This window comes from Peromyscus leucopus, chromosome 3 (assembly GCF_004664715.2).
Source record: "Peromyscus leucopus breed LL Stock chromosome 3, UCI_PerLeu_2.1, whole genome shotgun sequence".
NCBI classification, from domain to species: Eukaryota; Metazoa; Chordata; class Mammalia; order Rodentia; family Cricetidae; genus Peromyscus; species Peromyscus leucopus.
This window is the reverse complement of record NC_051065.1, coordinates 44,442,014-44,460,555: the sequence shown is the minus strand read 5'-3', so window position 1 is coordinate 44,460,555 and position 18,542 is coordinate 44,442,014. Positions and strand designations below refer to the sequence as shown.

Sequence of the window (18,542 nt, the reverse complement as noted above, 5' to 3'; positions counted from 1 at the left end):
TTTTCCAGGCATGAAGGAAAAAGCAGCGTCTGCGGACAGCTTTGCTAGGATGCCAGTGCTAGGTAGTATCTAGGGATAAGATCATGTTTACTCAAGATATTCAGTCTTTTTACTGTGAGATTCTCCCAGCTGGAGCAAAGAATGATGACACAGAAGGCAGAAAAGATAATTCAACTGAAAACCTTAGGCAAAGAATTCTGGAAGAAAAGCAATTTTTAAATTTACTATCAGTTCTGCTTAAAATGCATCATCTTTTTTTTTTTTTTTTTTTTTGCTGTACAAATAGTGAAAGAAAGAAGGAAAGACGAGAAGCAGCCACAGGCATGAAATCTGTAGTGTACACTACCAACCTGGACACCAAGATAGTGTGTACACTGAATTATATGTTATACATAAGCTAATAAGCAATGTATTTAGGTGAATTCTTATATATTACACACAATTGAGCAACCTTTCTCTGAAGGCATAGACTGTGTTTCTAGTATTCAATGCACTTCTAAAAACAGTTTATAGCTTGCACTACTTACGCACACAGACTGCAGTAATTTTAGTCTTTCAACATTCCTACTAGATGTTGTTTGTAGCAGACTCATTGTCTTTTGGTCAGATGTGAATGAATTCTATTCAAAAATTAAGGTAAGAGCTAGAGTGGGTTGCCAATTATTTACGATGTATAATTATTTATCTACACACAAAGTGAAGTAGTATAAGGAAAAACATACCAATAAGCCAGTACTAGCTATTTATATTAGAAAGATTTTATACAATGCATCCTACAGGCTGTTAAATTGCCTTTAAAATAATCCTTCTTTACATTTTCCACAAAAGAAATACACATTCTTAGCTTGGAACAGCTAAAACAATACTCACCATATCAAGTCTCATAGTTTAGATTCTACCATGCTACCTTGTATTAAGGCACTTCAGACAGGTGGATTCAAAGGTTACAGAAAAAGTCAGTGTGCAATTTCAGCTGAAAATTTTAAATGCAGATTTAAAAGTGAGGAGAGATCAGAACTCAAACACTTTTTGCATAGAGGACGCTTACTTCAACTTATCAGATATTTACTAAGTATATATTGTATGTGACAGGGTCTGAATACAATAGTTACTACAGTCACAAAGGCGTGAAGTTTAATAGTGAACACATCTGACACAGAGTCAGGCTTGGAAGAACTTGTTAGTAAAAAGGTAAGAGATTTGTGAGAACTGACTCTACACAAAAAGTTAAATAAGTGAGGTTCTGGCAAGAAAATATGAGTGAAAATAAACATATATGAGCCATTTGCTGGCAATGAAGACTACAAAAATATAAAGACAAAAGGGGGAATTAGAAAACATGAAATGAAGGACACAGGGCAGACACCATAAAGACAACATCTTGATTGCTGAGACCATACACAGTGGTCATATTCTGAATGTTGCCATCCCTTCAAAATTCCTGTGTCAAAATCTAATCCTCAGTGTGCTGGTATTAAACAGTAGGGTCAGGGTGTATAGAGGTGATTAGGTCATCAGGGAAAAGCCCCATGAATAGATTAATGGACCTTACCAGAGAAGCACAGAAGTTGTCTGTTTCTTTCACTGTATAAGGACATACCCAGAAGGCAGTCTATGTACTAGAGGAGAAGATCCCTCAACACATATGGAATCTTCTGGAGTCCTGGCCTGAACTTCTCCATATGGGGGAGTGAGTATGAGGATTCAAATAGTGTTGTTTAGAAGCTATCTGGATGACGACATTTATTATAAACACCCAAGAATGAACTAAGGTACTGATTTTTTAGGTCAGTCACCCATATTCACATATCACAATAAGGGAGGAGAGGCTTTGCAGCCTCTTCTGCATCCAGAGTGGAGCTTTGCATACTTCACACAATGGAAGTTCTGTGCGAGTAAATAGCCTCCCATTAACATTAGGTCACTTTTCCCTTTTTACTCTGCCCAAAGCACTTACTTTCCTAACGAAGCTAGAAAGTGTGAGGAGAGAATGATAGCAGCTGATGGAATGGAAAGTAAAGTATGGGGTTATTTTCTTAGCAGGAAGTAGTGTTGGAAATGGAGCAGGGTGGTATGGTACCAGAATGCACCATGTGATGAAAAAAGTCGAGAGAGGCCAATACAGTACAAAGAAGGTTCCATCTCTTATTTATAAACATGAAAGAGCCAGAAGCATACATAGAGGTTAATGCCAATTCTTCACCTTAACAAATAGAAAAGACTGGCTCACGGACAGTGAATTACTTTGTGTAATTTATTTGCTTTATGCTTCCCTCTGTGATTCAGCTGAGACATAATACACAGAATTCAATAAGTACAGCCAGTGATAAATGCCATTAGGGTCACTAATAGGCTGTTTGCTCCTCCCAAGTTTTCTGGAACAAAGTGCAGCAATCTGCCCAGCTCCAATGTCTGCTGGCAGGATTTTACATTTTGACTCTGCCTTTTCCCTCCACAGTTGTCTTTAAGGAAAGGACTAGGAAACAAATTATATACTATTGATATATGTATTTATATATATATATATATTGATATATGTATACTATCCTACAAGGCAAGTGTCTTAGCAGTACAAGCTGCAAGAAACTTCTGTCCCTGCCAGTTTCTGGCTTTATCCCACTGCTCCCATCCCTTTATATGGACAATGAACCATGGTCCTAAAGGACAGATGCTGAATGTAGACAGAGCTCTACAGCACTGCATAAACAGCCTTGTTAGAGGAGTCCCAAGGAAGGAAGTCAGATGATAAGGGCTTAGGCACAGACCTACAAAACACTATGGTCATTGAGTGATAACTATTACTGATGAAATTGAAAGGGTCTTTGGAAGACACTTAAAAGAAATACAAAGGACAAACGGTGAGTATCCTTGTTCAAACAATATCTGACACAAAACTAAATTCAAACAGGAAAACAAAATAAATAAGAGATATGATACCAATGCCATGGAATTTAAGTATGCAACCTAAATACATGGTGCATTTTCCATCTCCAAAGAGTTTTACATTGGTCAATCTAATCAACTCCCCTATTTTACTTTATCCATTCAAAACAGATTAATATAGTTGGCTACTCCCTATTTCTTAATTCTCTTTTATTCCTTAAAAGACTCCTGGTTCTGGGTTCTATTTCACTGCTTATTCCTACTATCTCCTTGCTGTCTCCTAATTCTCTCACAGTGTGAACATGCACTGCCCCAGCTCGGTCGCTGGCTTCTTTCCCTTCTTTCTGCACTTACTGTTTATTCAACCAAGTTCTGCTGCCTTATATGCCATGCATTCAAGGCTCAATCTTACACCTCTCCTCAGCTCACAATCAAGTATCCAACAACCTAGTCACTGTTACCCCATCTTGTAGAAGAGTTCTGCCCAAATCCAAACTACTTCCCTTTCAGCCTCACCAAGGTCACCCAACGAAAATTCGTTTTTCCCAGTTGTTCAGTTCAAAATCATTATGGTCATCTTTGACTTTTTCTCTTTTTTTTCTTTTCATAACTGATTGTTCCACCAATTCTATAGGCTCCTCTACAAAATCTGTTCCCTCACTGGCTCTTTTAATACTTTCCATGGTACAACCTTGACAGGACAGCTGGTGCAATTCTACTGCCCCAAATCCTCTGGCATCATCCTTTCTGACTCATAATAAATCAGTGATATCCCCTCTCCAGGCACCCACAGGTACCACCCTTCTTGTCCTAATCAGTTCCCACTTTTCTATCTGATAGAAATTACTAGCAAAGTTATCCATTATTTCTCCCTCCCTAACACACCCAATTATAATGTGACTTCACACATTTTTCTTCAAAAGATGCTATGTCAGCCTAACTCTGAACCATGCAAATGAGTATTTATCTTGTAGTCCTCAGAACAGAAGGCAGCAGCAGCAGTAGCATGAGAAGTATGAACTGCAAAAGCCTCACATGGAAGTGAGGGCTTCCCTTTACTCCTGGACCCCTCTCTCTAGCCCTGAGAACTTGGGCAAGCTTCTGGAGGTTGGGGTATGAGAAGGAAGAGTTGCAGCTTAACTAACTTTCACCAAAGTGTGATATAATTAGCAATACATATTTTATTTTTTGTCTCAATCTTCTGACAGAAGGGACCCTAAGACCCTGGGAATCTCTGGCTAATATAATTTGACTGATGAGATGACTAGTGACTGGGGTCCCTAAGGTCAGCCTCACGTTGGAAGATGGTCACCACCAAAGACACATGAACATGATTAGGAGGTTTACTACTCCCAGCCAGCTCAAAGGCAGGGTGCAGAGCAGTAGACTGAGTTAATCAGCAATAGTCAATGGCTTCACTAATCATGCCTATTGATCCAGTTTCCTCTTGTTGCTATGTTACAACACTCTGTCCGAAGGCAACTCAAAGGAGCAAATGGTTTATTTCATCTTACAGGTTACAGTCAATTATGGAGGAACTCAAGGAAAGAACCTGAAGACAGGACTGGTTTGTATTCCATGAAGCATTACCACTGACCAAGGAATTCAAAAGCAAGAACATCCAGTGGGAACCAGGGAGGAGGCTGCTTATTTGCTTGCTCACTAGCTCAGGCTCCACCTGATTTGCTGTACAGCCGAGGACCCCCACCTAGGACAGTGCTACCCACAGTGGGTTGTGTCCTCTCACATCAGTCATCAGTCAAAATAATTTCACACAGATATGGCCATGGTGGAGGGTAATAGTCAGAGCTCGCTTCCAGATTCTGAAACCAACCAATGCCAAAGCTCGAAATCCCACCAATCCATGAGCTAGTTTCAAGCCCAGGATTTGAAATCCCACTAAACCCCATGCCGAAAATCTCCACCCTGGAAAACCCCGCCACCAAGAGACCTTATATAAGCCTGTCTCCTGCTCAGTTTCCTCTGCTTGTTACCTGAGCAGAGGCAGCAGCCCTTTGTGTTTTCCCCAGCACAACCCTCCTGTGAGGTTTGCTGTGCAGTGTGACTTTGTGAGCATACCTTTCCCTTCAGAGCTATAACATGTGGACTGGGGAAACCTTTTGCCCCAGAGCTGTAACATGTATGAGGGGAAATGAGAAAACATTTCCCCTCAGAGTTGTAACACTTACAATGGGCCAACCTGATAAAGACAATTCTCTATGTGAAGATCCCTCTTTGAAGGCGAGTCTAGGCTGTATCAAGTTGATGATAAAAACTAACTAGGTCATCTATGTAATGGGATACTGACAAAAAACTCTAAATAAAGAAAGTGGTTCAGGGAGCTTCCAGCTCAGAGAACACATCTAGGGCACAGGAGGGTGAAACACTTTAAATTTTAGTTATTTATTTTCTCCATATCTCTAGGAAAGGTCAATGAGGTCAGTTATATTGTTCCACATCACATTGTCATTCATACTGGATGGTTACATAATCCAAAATATGCTAAAATCACAATGGTATATAATATCCCATACTAGACATCAATAAAAACCCATGGTGGAAGACACCCACAGACTTTGGTGGCAGAACACAAAGAAACAATCTTGAGCTGACTAGGAAACTTTGCCTGAACGTCAGTTGTCACCGTATTAGAAAGTGGTATGCTGGTTTCTGGAGGAGAAAAGATATCAATGGTTTTATCCAGAGCTGGACAATACAATACTGAACTGCCAGGCAAGATGTGACCCTAGTGTAATAGTGGCATGCCTGTTTATAAAATGACCAAATACTGTTTTGATTGAATTTGAGGTCTGTTCTACAAGAGAGATTCTACGCCTGGTTGTAGCTGGAGAGCTTCTCTCCGGGTCCCGCCAACCCCCCCCCCCCCCCCCCCAGTCCTGCAGCCCACTTATAAAATAAACACACAGATGCTTATATTATTTAAACTGTTTGGCCTAATGGCTCAGGCTTCTAGTTAGCTGTTCTTATATCTTAAATTAACCCATTTCTATTAATCTATAAGTTGCCATGTGGCTCATGGCTTACCAATATCTTAACATCTTCTCATGGCGGCAACTGGCAGCTTCTCTCCACCCCAGCCTTCTACTTCACAGATCTCTCCTCTTACTTTGTCCCACCTATAATTTCCTGTCTGGCTACTGGCCAATCAACTTTTTATTTATCAATCAATCATCCACAGCACCTGGTACTGAAAACATGGTTTAAAAAAAAATGGCTAGGGGCTAGAGAGATGGCTCAGAGGATAAGAGCACTGGATGCTTTTCCAGAGGTCCTGAGTTCAATTCCCAGCACCCATGTGGTGGTTCACAACCATCTGCAATGAGATCTGATGTCCTCTTCTAAATAAATAAATAAATAATCATTTAAAAAAAATGGCTAGGGAACTCATAAGCCCTAGGGGAGAAATGCTTGAAGTTTTTGTTTGTTTGTTTGTTTTTGATTTTTCTTTGAGACAGAGTTTCTCTGTGCAGACCTGTCTGTTCTGGAACTCACTCAGACCAGGGTGGCCTGGAACTCAAGAGATCTGCCTGCTTCTGCTTCCCAAGTGCTGTGATTAAGCATGTGCCACCACTGCCTGGTTGAAGTTATTTTTCTAAATGCCCTTGTTGTTAAACACTTTCTAAATATGTTTATAGTCATAGATTTCTGTTGCTACCAATCCTGGTCAAGAAGCTTATTACTGAAGTGGGTAGTGGGTAATGTAGGCATGTATGGCTATTCAGAATGCTGTGATTAAGCAACTGTGTGCTCACCCAGAGATGGTATAGTTATATCAACTTCTGCTCCCTGCAAGGATCAGGGAACATTGCAGAAAAGGGGACATGAAAAATGTAAGAGCCAAGAGCTAGGGGAGGAGTGCTGGGAAAAGTTGTACTATGGACGTGAGATGGCTGTTGCAAACCTGAGCTCACAGAAGCCATGGTTACCTACATAACACAGGCACATGATCAAGCCAGTTAGAAATTCCATCATGGAGAGGGAAGGGGCTCCTGAAGGCCTGTGCCTAGGAGAGGATCTTTTGGCTGCTGATGGCTTCTGGGGAAATATATATATATTTAGAGAGAGAGAGAGAGAGAGAGAGAGAGAGAGAGAGAGATACAGATATATATGTTGGTAAGCCTCTTCTGAGGATATTTACCTCTTAATGAAAGCACAGGGGAGAATCAGTCTCATAGCATATCTATGCATTTCAGCTTTCTGGAAGTTTCCATATACCATTGACAAGAAGAGAGTTCCTTCAGTAGTTAGTGATCAGGTCCTAACTATTTATATCGTCACATACCCCTCTGCTTGTTGGTCATTACTCCCTACCTATAGCCTACATATTTATACTTCATGTCTAAGCACCACAAACTTCCACAACATCAGAATAAAAAAGATAAGGTTTGCTAAGTTAAAAATAATAAAGAGGAGGATATATGTTCAAGAGAGAAAATTGTCAAACTGAATTTAAATTATTTTTAACTCATAATTTGGCCCAAGTTTTAGACCCAAAAAATTATTCCAACTTCCAGAAGCTCAGTTATATTTAAAAATCCTATCAAGTTTTATCATCAAGGTTTTATTTATAAAACACTATGAATTATATACTTTTCTGATATGCATAAAATGAGCTAATGTTAATGTCAAAACTGTATATATAACATGGTATGTGTATATATAATATTAACCAGGTATTATATAAAAGAACATGTGCATAAAAATTTTTCACAATAAGCATTTATATGTTATATATTCAATAATGTAGAAATATAACTCTTAAAAATTAAAAAAAATCTTCATAAAAGAAATAATGGTGGTTATTTATACAAATGTGATTTCAGGCTTTATTATTTAAATGATTTCCTGTATTTTTATGTATTCCTCAAGTTCATTATAATGAATTTTTACTATTTTCATAAAGGGCAGAGGTAAATGGGATGGAGAAGGACAAGTCTCAAAAAAAAAAAAAAAAAAAAAAAAAAAAAAGCACAAAGACAAGCCAGGTTGTCACACCTGGATTCCAGCTCCTCTCCTTCAAAGCTGGGGCAGGAAGCCGAGCCCATGTTGAAGACCTGCCTGTGCTGTACAGTGAGGACAGTCCAGCCAGGGAAAGTGAGAAGACCTGTCTCAAAATCAAAACAAGAAAAACGCTGCAACTGTAGCTTAGGGCCAGAGCACCTGCCTAACATGAGTGAGGCTCTGGGCTCAACTGCAAGTATCTCAATGAACCACAGAGCTTAACAAAGCTGAATTCTAAGGAATACAGGTATGTTCTCTATAAACCAACTTACCTTTGTATCCTTTTTCTTAATGAGCATATTAAAATTAATAAACATAGTTTCATCTGTCACAAGATAAACAAGAACAGTCCAGTTAACTCTTTGATCATGACTTGGTTTAGTTACTGTTGTTGTTTGTTTTTTGGCTCTTTTTTTTTTTTGGGGGGGGGGTCTGCTACCCAGCTCCCAAATAAATCACACACAGAGGTTTATTATTACTTATAAATGCCTGGCCTTAGCTTGTTTTGTTTCTTGCCATCTTTTCTTATCTTAAATTATCCTATCTACCTTTTGCCTCTGGGCTTTTCCCATTCTCTTACTTCTATAAACCTTACTCTTATTCCATGGCTTGCTGGGTGGATGGCCCCTGGAGTCCTCCTCCTTCTCTGCCTACTTCTTCTTTTCACACCTCCTGGATTCCTCCTTCTATTTATACTCTCTGCCTGCCAGCCCTGCCTATCTCTGTCGCCTGCCTTGCTATTGGCCATTCTGTTTTTTAAGAGACCAGTTAGGGTGTTTTAGACAGGCAAAGTAACACAGGTTCACAGAATTAAACAAATGCAACATAAATGAAAGTAACACACCTTAAAATAATATTCTACAACAGATTACATTTGCTACTCCTTGCTATCTTGACTCTTTCCTAAGCAGAGCATCATGGGATTAGTATAATGGACCTCCACTCCACTTCCCAGCAAAGGAGGAAAGCTTTGGAGTGCTAATGTCATAAGAAGAACTCTCCCTGAAAGCCTGATTACTGCTAACAGGAATCATCAGACCACTGTATTATGCAAGAATGTTCTCTTCAATGACAGATAAAATGCTAAGATGACAGAAACTGTAGTTGTTTTTCTTGTTCCTAACGGAGGGAACTGCTCTCCAGTCACTAATAACCAACTAATGTACAGCCAAGCAGGAGGAAATTGAATACACACCAGAGGCCACAGTGATAAATAAGTGGATTTTACATGAAGTAAAAGAATGATGCTCCTACAAAGAAAACTGCACTCGAGCTGCCAAGCTCAGCTGCCTGCTTAGTTACTATGCCAGAAGTCAGAAATGGCTCTGCCCCTTTCTGTTCTTTCTGTCTGTAAAGCTGATTCTTTTTAATGAAAATTTAAAAATCTATGGAATTTTCATCTATAAATTTTTTTCTTAGAAATTTGTCACTGTATCATTAGAACAAAGCTCTGCCTTATATTCATGAAATATTTTTACACACAAAAATAGAAAATAGAATCAGGCATTTAATTCCAGCACTTGGGAGGCAGAAGCAGGTGTATGTCTGTGAGTTTAAGGCCAGCCTAGTCTACGGAGTGAGTTCCAGGATAGCCAGGGCTACACAGAGAAACCCTGTCTTGAAAAATAAAAAAAAAAAAAGAAAGAAAGAAATGAAGAGAGGGAGGGAGGGAGGAAAGGAAAAAGGAGGAAAATAGGAGCTAGAGAGATTGCTCAGTGGTTGAGAGCACTTGAGTCTCTCGCAGAAGACCTGGGTTCTGTCCCTAGCACCCACATGGTATAGCTCACAACCACCTGTAGCTCCATGAGATCTCATAACCTTTTCTGGCCTCAGAGGACACCAGACATACACACAATACACACACATATTTTCAGGCAAAACATCCATACTCATAAAAACATTATAAAAAAAAAAAGGATGGGAAACCTTTTTATTCTCTTAATTCCTGCAAGATTGAGGCTGAGTAAAAGATACTGTTATCATTCATAATACATGAACTTGTCTTAGTATTATTCCATTAAGAGAAAAAGGCCCAGAGGAGGTTTTATATCAGGTGAGTAAAACTATGAAGAATTTTAGTTAAAGAAACATGCAAAATAACAATACAGCTGCTTTTCTAATTAACAATACACTTGTAAAATTATGGGAAAATTACACATCTACTATACTTTTAAAATAATTCCATGAGAATTGCGTACAACATGTTTGCATCATACAACCCTACTTATCCCCAGATCTTCCTAGGTCCACCCCCCCTTCCCATCCAACCTCGTGTCCTCCTCTGCCCACCCATCAAGGCCATTTGTCCTGTCCAAATATTCTTTTCAAACTGTGAAGGTTTTCTCAGAAGGCAGGAGTTATTTTTATTACTTATGTGCACGGTAGGTGACCACTTCATTCCCTTTCATTCAAACAGAAGACTGTCCTCCAGTGCTGAAGAAAGCCTTCCTTTTCCCCCAGCTTCCCACCATTTGTTGTCATTTGCTTTCTTGATCACAGCCATTCTGATTGGGGTGAGACAGAACTTGAAAGCAATTTGAATTTGCATTTCCTTCATGGCTAAGGCTGTTCAATAACTTTTAAAATATTTATTGTACATTTGTATTTCTTAAGATCTGTCTATTCAATTTGTTGCTTGCACAGCACTGTGGAAACAGTATGGGGTTGCCTTGTAGAACTGAAAATACAAGTACCATATGATGCAGCTACAATCACTCAAGTATATCTCAAGGGACTCAAGGCAAAGACCCACAGAGATAGACCTGCAGATCCATTTTGCACTCAAAACACCCTGTTAACAGAACCACCTTCGATGTCTATCAGCAGATGAAAAGATAAGGAACATACATTGAATTTACACAATGGAATTCTGAGCAGCCATAAAGAAAATGAAAGGATGATATTCCATGAAAGCAGAAGAAAATGGAAATTATTGCGTGCAACAAGCCAGATGCAGGAATGCAAATACATGTTTTCTCTCATATGCAGAACATAAATTTAAAATTATGTGTGTAATTACATGTTTGTGCATCCCAAAATTAGAGTAAGGATCATGACAGGGTAGGAAGGGATCTGAAGAGGTGGGAGATAGAGAGAGAGTAGTGGAACAGATGTAATAACAAAGAAGAAAGGAGACAGTTTGAGGGTAGAAGAAAGGAAATCACCTGAAGGAAGGAGGGCAGTGGATGAGGGAATTAATGCAAACAAGGTGTAATGATACATATGTATGAAGATGCCATGATGAAATCCACAATTTTCTGTATGTATTAGATACATGTTCCTCTAACAAATACCTGACAAAAGCAACTTCTAGGAGGAAGGGTTTAATTTAACTCAAAGTTCAGTGGTATAGTCCATCATGGCAAGGAAATCATGGTAAGGAAGCCAGAGACTGGAGGAACTGGGCAAACTGTACCTGTGGTCAAGAAACAGAGGGCAATTAATGTCCAAGTATAGCTCACTTCCTTCTTTTTATTCGTTCTAGGTATCCAGCACATGGGATGGTACTATTTACATTTAACACAGGTCTTTCTACTACATTAACCTAATCTAGATAATTCCTCACAGACAAGCCTAGAAATGTACTTCTATGGTGATTCTACATCCCATCAAGCTGACAGTTAAGATTAATGTCACAGTATGGTAACTTTAAAAGTAGTTTTTAAAAGATGGATGGACATGGAAAGTATAATATTAAGCAAGACAACCTAAAGACAGGGAGGCAGAACCACATGTTCTCTCTCATATTTGGATCCTATCTAATGTACATGTGCATACACATATATGCATATACACACATGACATGAAGGAGAAAAAAGGATTCCAGGAGAGGTTACAAAAGCAGATCAGGAGGGTACCAGGGAATTAGGGATGAAGGGACAAGAGAATCTACTAAAACACTTTGTTTCAAAATGCCATATGGTATTTAATAACCTAGTATGCTTATTAAAGAATAAAACTTTTAAATTATTCAAAAATAAGATATAAAATACAGGAAAAAAAGACAACAAGCTTAAAAAAATCCTAAGCAGAGAATTCCCTATCACAGTAAGACACTATTAAGTTAGAGAAGTGAATATGGAGGGGAAATAAGGATACTAAAGGGCATAAACTGTCAAGATTTAGTATTGCGAACCAGAGAGATGTGGATCTACATTTGTTGGAACTCGGGAGACTAGAGAAGATACACACACATCTGCATGCACACACACACCACCACCACCACCGAGTTCATTTTGTACTGGCTATCTACTGCTGGGTATGGGGCCTACCATTCAGTGTGGTTCATGTTAATGAAAGCTCTTGAAAGGTAGCTGTCTGTGGAGACTGATTAAGATTAGTATTTTAGTACTGTGGATAGACTGGAATGTTGCAGGTCCAGAGGCTAATTACCTTATCTCGGGCTAAGTTCTGGATCTCTGGAATACCCACTCCTAGCCCTCCTCTGTGTCAGAACTAACATCTCATGACAACAGATAAAAGCTTTTAGAATTTATTGACTTAGCAGACAACTGGCTTTTACCAATCCACAAGCTAAGAATGCCATCAGATGGCATCTTAAACCTATAGGAAAGCTTCCCCCATCTCAACATACCCATCTCTCTGATGTACCTGCCAATGCGTTTTAAACTTGCTTTGATTCATGACTTTCTCTGTTCTGTAAAACTATAAAACTTGTTGAAACTGCTTCCACATTGAAACATAGAACTTGGGGTAACCTAAATTGGGCTATGGTCACTCACAATGGCTCCAGCATAAACTGTATTTTATTTCCTTTAAGATGAGAGCTATGGTTTTTGTGTCAAGATTTACATACCGAGATTCCATTGGAGAAAACTAATTTTTCCTTTGCAAATGGTTGTCAATTGAAGACAGCTTTTTAGTGAGGGATGGAAGCTCATGCCCACTTCCCCTTTCAGCACTGGGACTCAATCTGGCTTGAACTTGTGCAGGCACTGTGAATGTTGCCACAGTGTCTATGAGTTCATATGTGCATTGGTCCTAGTGTGTATGGAAGGCATAGTTACTTTGGTGTCATCCACCGCTTTGGCTCTTAAATTCTCTCCGCCTCCTCTGCTCCTTAGCTCCCTGAGCTCTCAGGAGAGGGATTTCATGAAGACATCCCATTTGGGACTGAATGTTCCAAAGTCTCTCACTCTGCACACTGTCCAGTTGTAGGTCTCTATGTTTTATTCGTCCTTCTTGATGTGCTTAGAAACTTACATGCCGTAGGTATAAAAGGAAGTTATATCACTCTCCCGTAAATAAAACAAAACAACCCCTGCCCCAAAATACCCTGCAATAGTAGAAACAAGGACACAAGCAGATATACCATCGGATCCTCAGCTCCACTGGCCACAAGAAAGGAGAGACAGATGGGAATCCAAGCGCTGCTCCCAGTGCCAGCTCCCCTAAGTGCAAAGCCTAATTTCCTGTTCTTATAATGCAAGCATAGCTGTGGGCCTGCAATCTAGTTTACTCTAAATCCTACATGTTTTCTATAACCATTCTCCAATTTTCCCATAAAGAGAAATTTATGGAGATACTGGGAGAAAAAAATAGCCTCTCATGGAGCCCCTCTCCAGCTGAGAGTTGAGAATTCAGGCATAATTAATGAAATTTACTTTTGAGGTTGACAAGATTCCTTTTATAGAAAGATATTTCAGACAAGAAATTTAAAATAGCAATGCATCATGCTTGGCCTTTGTCTACTCTTAGCTAGAAACCTTCAGTTTCCTATGGATCTCACAAGAAACCCCATTCAGTCACAGCCAAGTCTTAATTTCCTTGTGCAACCTTATGACCCATAGCTTCATCTTATCAGATAATAGCACCATACAAGACACTTTTGGAACTACCCTGTCACTGCACTTATCAGAAAGAGGGAAAAGACAAAAAGAATTCTCAGCATCCTTTTATGTTGTGAGTTGAGACATCAAACTGTTGAATATTGTCACTGCTAAGACACACATGAGACATTTTGAAAAGCTTACACCCATGTTCTCAAATATGAGCCCTATTTTTCTGCTTAAATCTATGCTAAGCATCTTTTTTAAAAGTATCTCTTTTAGTTTTTGAGGTTATAATATATCATTTCCCTTCCCTTTTCAAACCCTCTTACATATCCCTCCTGTTCTTTTCCAAATTCATAGCTTTTTTCAAGAATTGTTACACACACATATGTATATGTATACAAATATATGTTCCTAAATATAACCAGCTCAGTCTGAATAATGTTACTTGTATGTATGTTTTTAGGGTTGACCCTTTGGTATTGGATAACTCATCTCAATTTCTATCACCTGTTCCTGGCTGCTAAGATTATTTTCAAAGATAAATAAAACAAAGAAACCATCCAGTTAAGTAAAGCAGCATAGACAATTTCAACCTTATGAGGCATCACGGTGAAGGATGATTTGGGAAGGTTTTTTTTTTCCTCCTAATTTAGATCTATTGAAATAGATAGTTATCAGTAAAGATTTCTTGAGAGAGACACACTGGAAATGAGTTTTAAGAAAGCGCCATATTGATTTCCAAAGTGGCTGTACAAGCTTGCATTCCCATCAACAGGGAGGAGAGTTCCCCTTGCTCCACATCCTCTCCAGCATAAGCTGTCTTCAGTGTTTTTGATCTTAGCCATTCTGATGGGTTTAAGGTGGTATCTCAGAGTCATTTTGATTTGCATTTCCCTGGTGATTAGGGATGTTGAGCAATTCCTTAAATGTCTTTTAGCCATTTGAGTTTCCTCTGTTGAGAATTCTCTGTTTAGCTCTATAGCCCATTTCTTAATTGGACTGTTGGGCATTTTGATGTCTAATTTCTTGAGTTCTTTATATATTCTGGATATCAGCCCTCTGACAGATGTAGGGTTGGTGAAGATCTTTTCCCATTCTGCAGGCTGTCGCTTTGTCTTGTTGACCATGTCCTTTGCTCTACAAAAGCTTCTCAGTTTCATGAGGTCCCATTGATTAATTATTTCTCTCAGTGTCAGCCTGGGTGAAGAGAGGAGGGGACTGGACCTGCCTCGACTGAATCTACCAGGCTAAGCTGAATCCCAGGGGAGTCCTTGCCCTGGAGAAGGTGGGAATGGGGGGTGGATTGGGGGGAGTGGGGGAGGGTGGGCAGGAGGAAGGGAGACAGGGGAATCCGTGGCTGATATGTAAAATTAAATTAATTATAAAATTAAAAAAACAGAAAATAAACAAACAAACCAAATAAATAAATGAATAAATAAATAAATAAATAAATAAATAAATAAATATCCTATTAGGAAGCAATTGAAATGTCAACAACAACAACAAAAAAAGGAATTTACTTTCATCTACTGGAAAGTTGTCACAAAACTAGAAACTTTACTACCATCTGCCAAAAGCTGTAATGAATATACAAATCTAAACTTTATATGATAGCAATGCTGTCCCCTAGGGTGAACATGTACAACTGTATACCAGAAGTTCTGTTTAATAAATAGTTTGTCATAAAAGTGGGCTGTGATAAATGCTGAAGATGTAGTTAAACAAAGTATGGTTCCAGCCCCCCCTACCTCACAGAATCTCACAGCCCAATAAACTCAAGAGTTCCATTACAGTTTAGCAAGTGCTGTGCTTAGGGGAGGGTCTCTAACCTGGCTGGTAGGGAATCTATGTTAACATATTTGCTCATACAGAAATGGCTGTGACTCTACAAAATAAAACAGTAAGTCATAACCATAACAAAAAAAGAGAAAAGTTTATACTATATGACATAACAAAAAAGAAGAAGAAGAGGAGGAGGAGGAGGAGGAGGAAGTGGAGGAGGAGATGGAGGGCTAAGGCTGAAGGCAGCCAGAGGACACAGAGAGAAAGAAAAGATGAGCAGTTTGTGCACTATGAAGAGAGGGGGAACTGGAGACAAAGTGAGAAACAGCCTGATGAGAGAGACCTGTGCTGCCACTGAGGGCCATGTCTGGGTCTGCAGCCCCACTGCTGCCAGGGTCTGTGTTGATGCCAGTGGCTCATGTTACCACCCAAGGCCATGGGGATGTCCATGGTTTGAGTTGGCTTTTGAGGACATGTTGATGACTGAGTGCCATACTAAGCTGACCCCACCCCTCCTTGGCCAACTTATTGTGGCTCCAATGGTGAGGTGGGCTTGGGAGTCCTGGCCCCACCCCTTACCTGGGCAGTGTGGAAGAGCTGGTCCCAGTGGCATGGGCATGGGAGAGCTGGTGGGCTGACAAACTCAGCTACACCCAGGCCCAGATACAGGGGTTTGAGCTGGTCCACCCTAACATCTACCCCACCTATAAGTTTCTGGAGCATGTGAAGGGGCCAGTCCTGCAGAACCAAAGTTGCAGGATCTCCATGACTCAGAGCAACAACAGGATATCCTAGAGGAGTCTCTGTGAGGGTCTAGTAGTGATGGTGTAGAAGAAGCCAGATGCCTCGAACCAGACTAAATGACCCACTATAACGAACATTTGCAAGTAAAGCCGTTTGGACAAAAGGATGTACTGAGACACACCATGACACACCGCAGCTTCCAACGTGAGATGTTTTTGTTTTAATTTTCTTGGTGGGGGAGCTACAAGGGTGGATATGGAAGGACTTGGAAATGAGTAGGATTTCGGTGCATGATGTGAAATTCACCAAGAATCAATAAAAAATTATGAAAAAATTAGAGATAGGTTTTAGAAATTAAACAGTATTCTGTTAAAAAAAAATACCACTACATGCTTTGATTTGCAGAGGCAACACAGGGTTTTTAAGATAACAGCCTGAATGAACAAATAGTATTAAGACAATGTAAGGATTTGATTAATTATTTCTTCCACATTCTAATACTTAACTATCCTGTTCCTATGTGGTTGTGACAGCACCATACATCATCCCTGATATAAAGAGCCCCACATGACATCCAGCAGAAACTGAGCAAATGTGATGTTCTCATGATGCCAAGCCCTATTACAGAATGGGTCAGTGTCTCCTTCCCTCGAGTTCACAAGAAACACTACTAATTTCAGTCCACAAGTGAAAATGCAAGTCCACATAAGAGGGTGTAGAACAGTTTGACAGTAAAAGAATTAATCAGCACATAATAATTGTACATATTTATAGAGTACAGACTATGATAATTCAATATACTGATATAATAGGCAATGACTGGATAATTAACATCTATTTGAAGTTCTGTCTTCCAGCTCTTTTAAGAGTCATAATGAATTGCTACAATCTGGCCACTGTGGTGTGCCACAGAGCTTTGGTACTTACTCCTGTTACCCTTCCTGTTCCTCCTCTTATGGCATTTGGGAGCCTATTACATATCCACACAATGATTGTATTCCTATGGTGGTAATGTATGTTCTTCCTTACTTAAGAAAAAAGATTTATTTATTTTATTTTATAGGTATGTGGAGGACCAGCCCCCACACTTATTTACCCCAGGAACTCTTGAGGGATGAGGGATAAGAGACTTAGTTAGAAATAGAGAGGGATAGAAACAGAGAGAAAACACAAGATAGACTTGGGTTGGCCTGGATCCTTATCCACTGGCCCAGAGTTTTATTCCAAATGTCTATTTATAACAATGCCAAGGGGTGGAGCAAAAGACTTCCCCCTTGCTAGTTAGATAGATCCTTACAAACACCTGATACTCAGGCCTGTGGTCCAATCAATCTCTTATGCAGTCCTGCTGGGTACAGTCACTAGGAAACCTAGTGGGCTCCAACATAGGTATAGGTGTGTTGTTTACATGTGTGTATGTGAACCACATGACCGCAGTGCCTGTGAGGGCAGAAGATGATGACGGATCCTTTGGAACTGTAGAACAAGCTGGTGTGAGATGCTATTGTGTGTGCTGGGAACTGAACTTTGACCCTCTGGAAGCACAGTCAGTGCTGGGAACTGCTGAGCCATCGCTCCAGTCCCACCCCTGCTGAGATTCTTCAGCATTTTCTTAACCTTTCTTGTTACTAAGATAAAACTGAAGTTTGTAAGGTTAGCAGCTCAAAGAAACCCCAAGATTGCTACCTTTAACTGCAGTGGTATCCCAAGGCTGTGTAAATGCCATTTAGATATTTCTCCATAAAATTTACAATGAGCCCTTGAGTAAACTGAATCCTGTCAATTTTCTGTCTCCTAGCAATAGGAACATCATTGCTGGTTTGGCTGCAAGTTGGTCATCAACTCAGATTTCATTCCTATAATGACGTTTTGGTAAACAGAATAACATCCACCCTAGAATTAGGGATATTTTGCTGGATCTCTGTCCATCAATACAAACCTCCAATTTTAATAAACAGAAAATCACACTGTAAGTATCTAAATAAATGCTTGCAAGCACACATGTAAATGCATCTGCATAAACATGTATGAAAAATCAGACAATTAGATGCTATATTGTAACACATACAAAAGTGATTTTAGAAAAGATGGCTCAGCAGTTCATAGCATTTGCTGGTCTTCCAGAGGACCCAGGTTCAATTCCTGGCACCCATGTCAGGCATCTCTCAACCACCTATACTTCCAGTCATAGGGGATCTGGTGCCTCTGGCCTCCTTGGGTACATACACTTACACACACATATATCCACCTGCAGATACATATACATAATTAAAAATAACAAAAATAAATTTTTAAAAAACAAACAAACAAAAAAAC

The 18,542-nt window shown here is 39.6% G+C and overlaps 1 protein-coding gene across 5 annotated transcripts in view; it reads right to left on the bottom strand.

Annotated features, from left to right (window-relative positions):
* Nucleotides 1-18,542, bottom strand: part of Tpk1 (thiamin pyrophosphokinase 1) — a 334,542-nt gene that overhangs the window by 199,093 nt on the left and 116,907 nt on the right. The window contains exon 2 of one of the 5 annotated variants that reach the window (XM_037203608.1): nt 12,933-13,123. The exons of the other annotated variants lie outside the window; for them this stretch is intronic. Within the exon in view, the coding sequence (XP_037059503.1) occupies nt 12,933-12,943 (11 nt within the window). The 5' untranslated portion in view covers nt 12,944-13,123. The remainder of the gene's footprint in view (nt 1-12,932; nt 13,124-18,542) is intronic. 5 annotated transcript variants of the gene reach the window in all.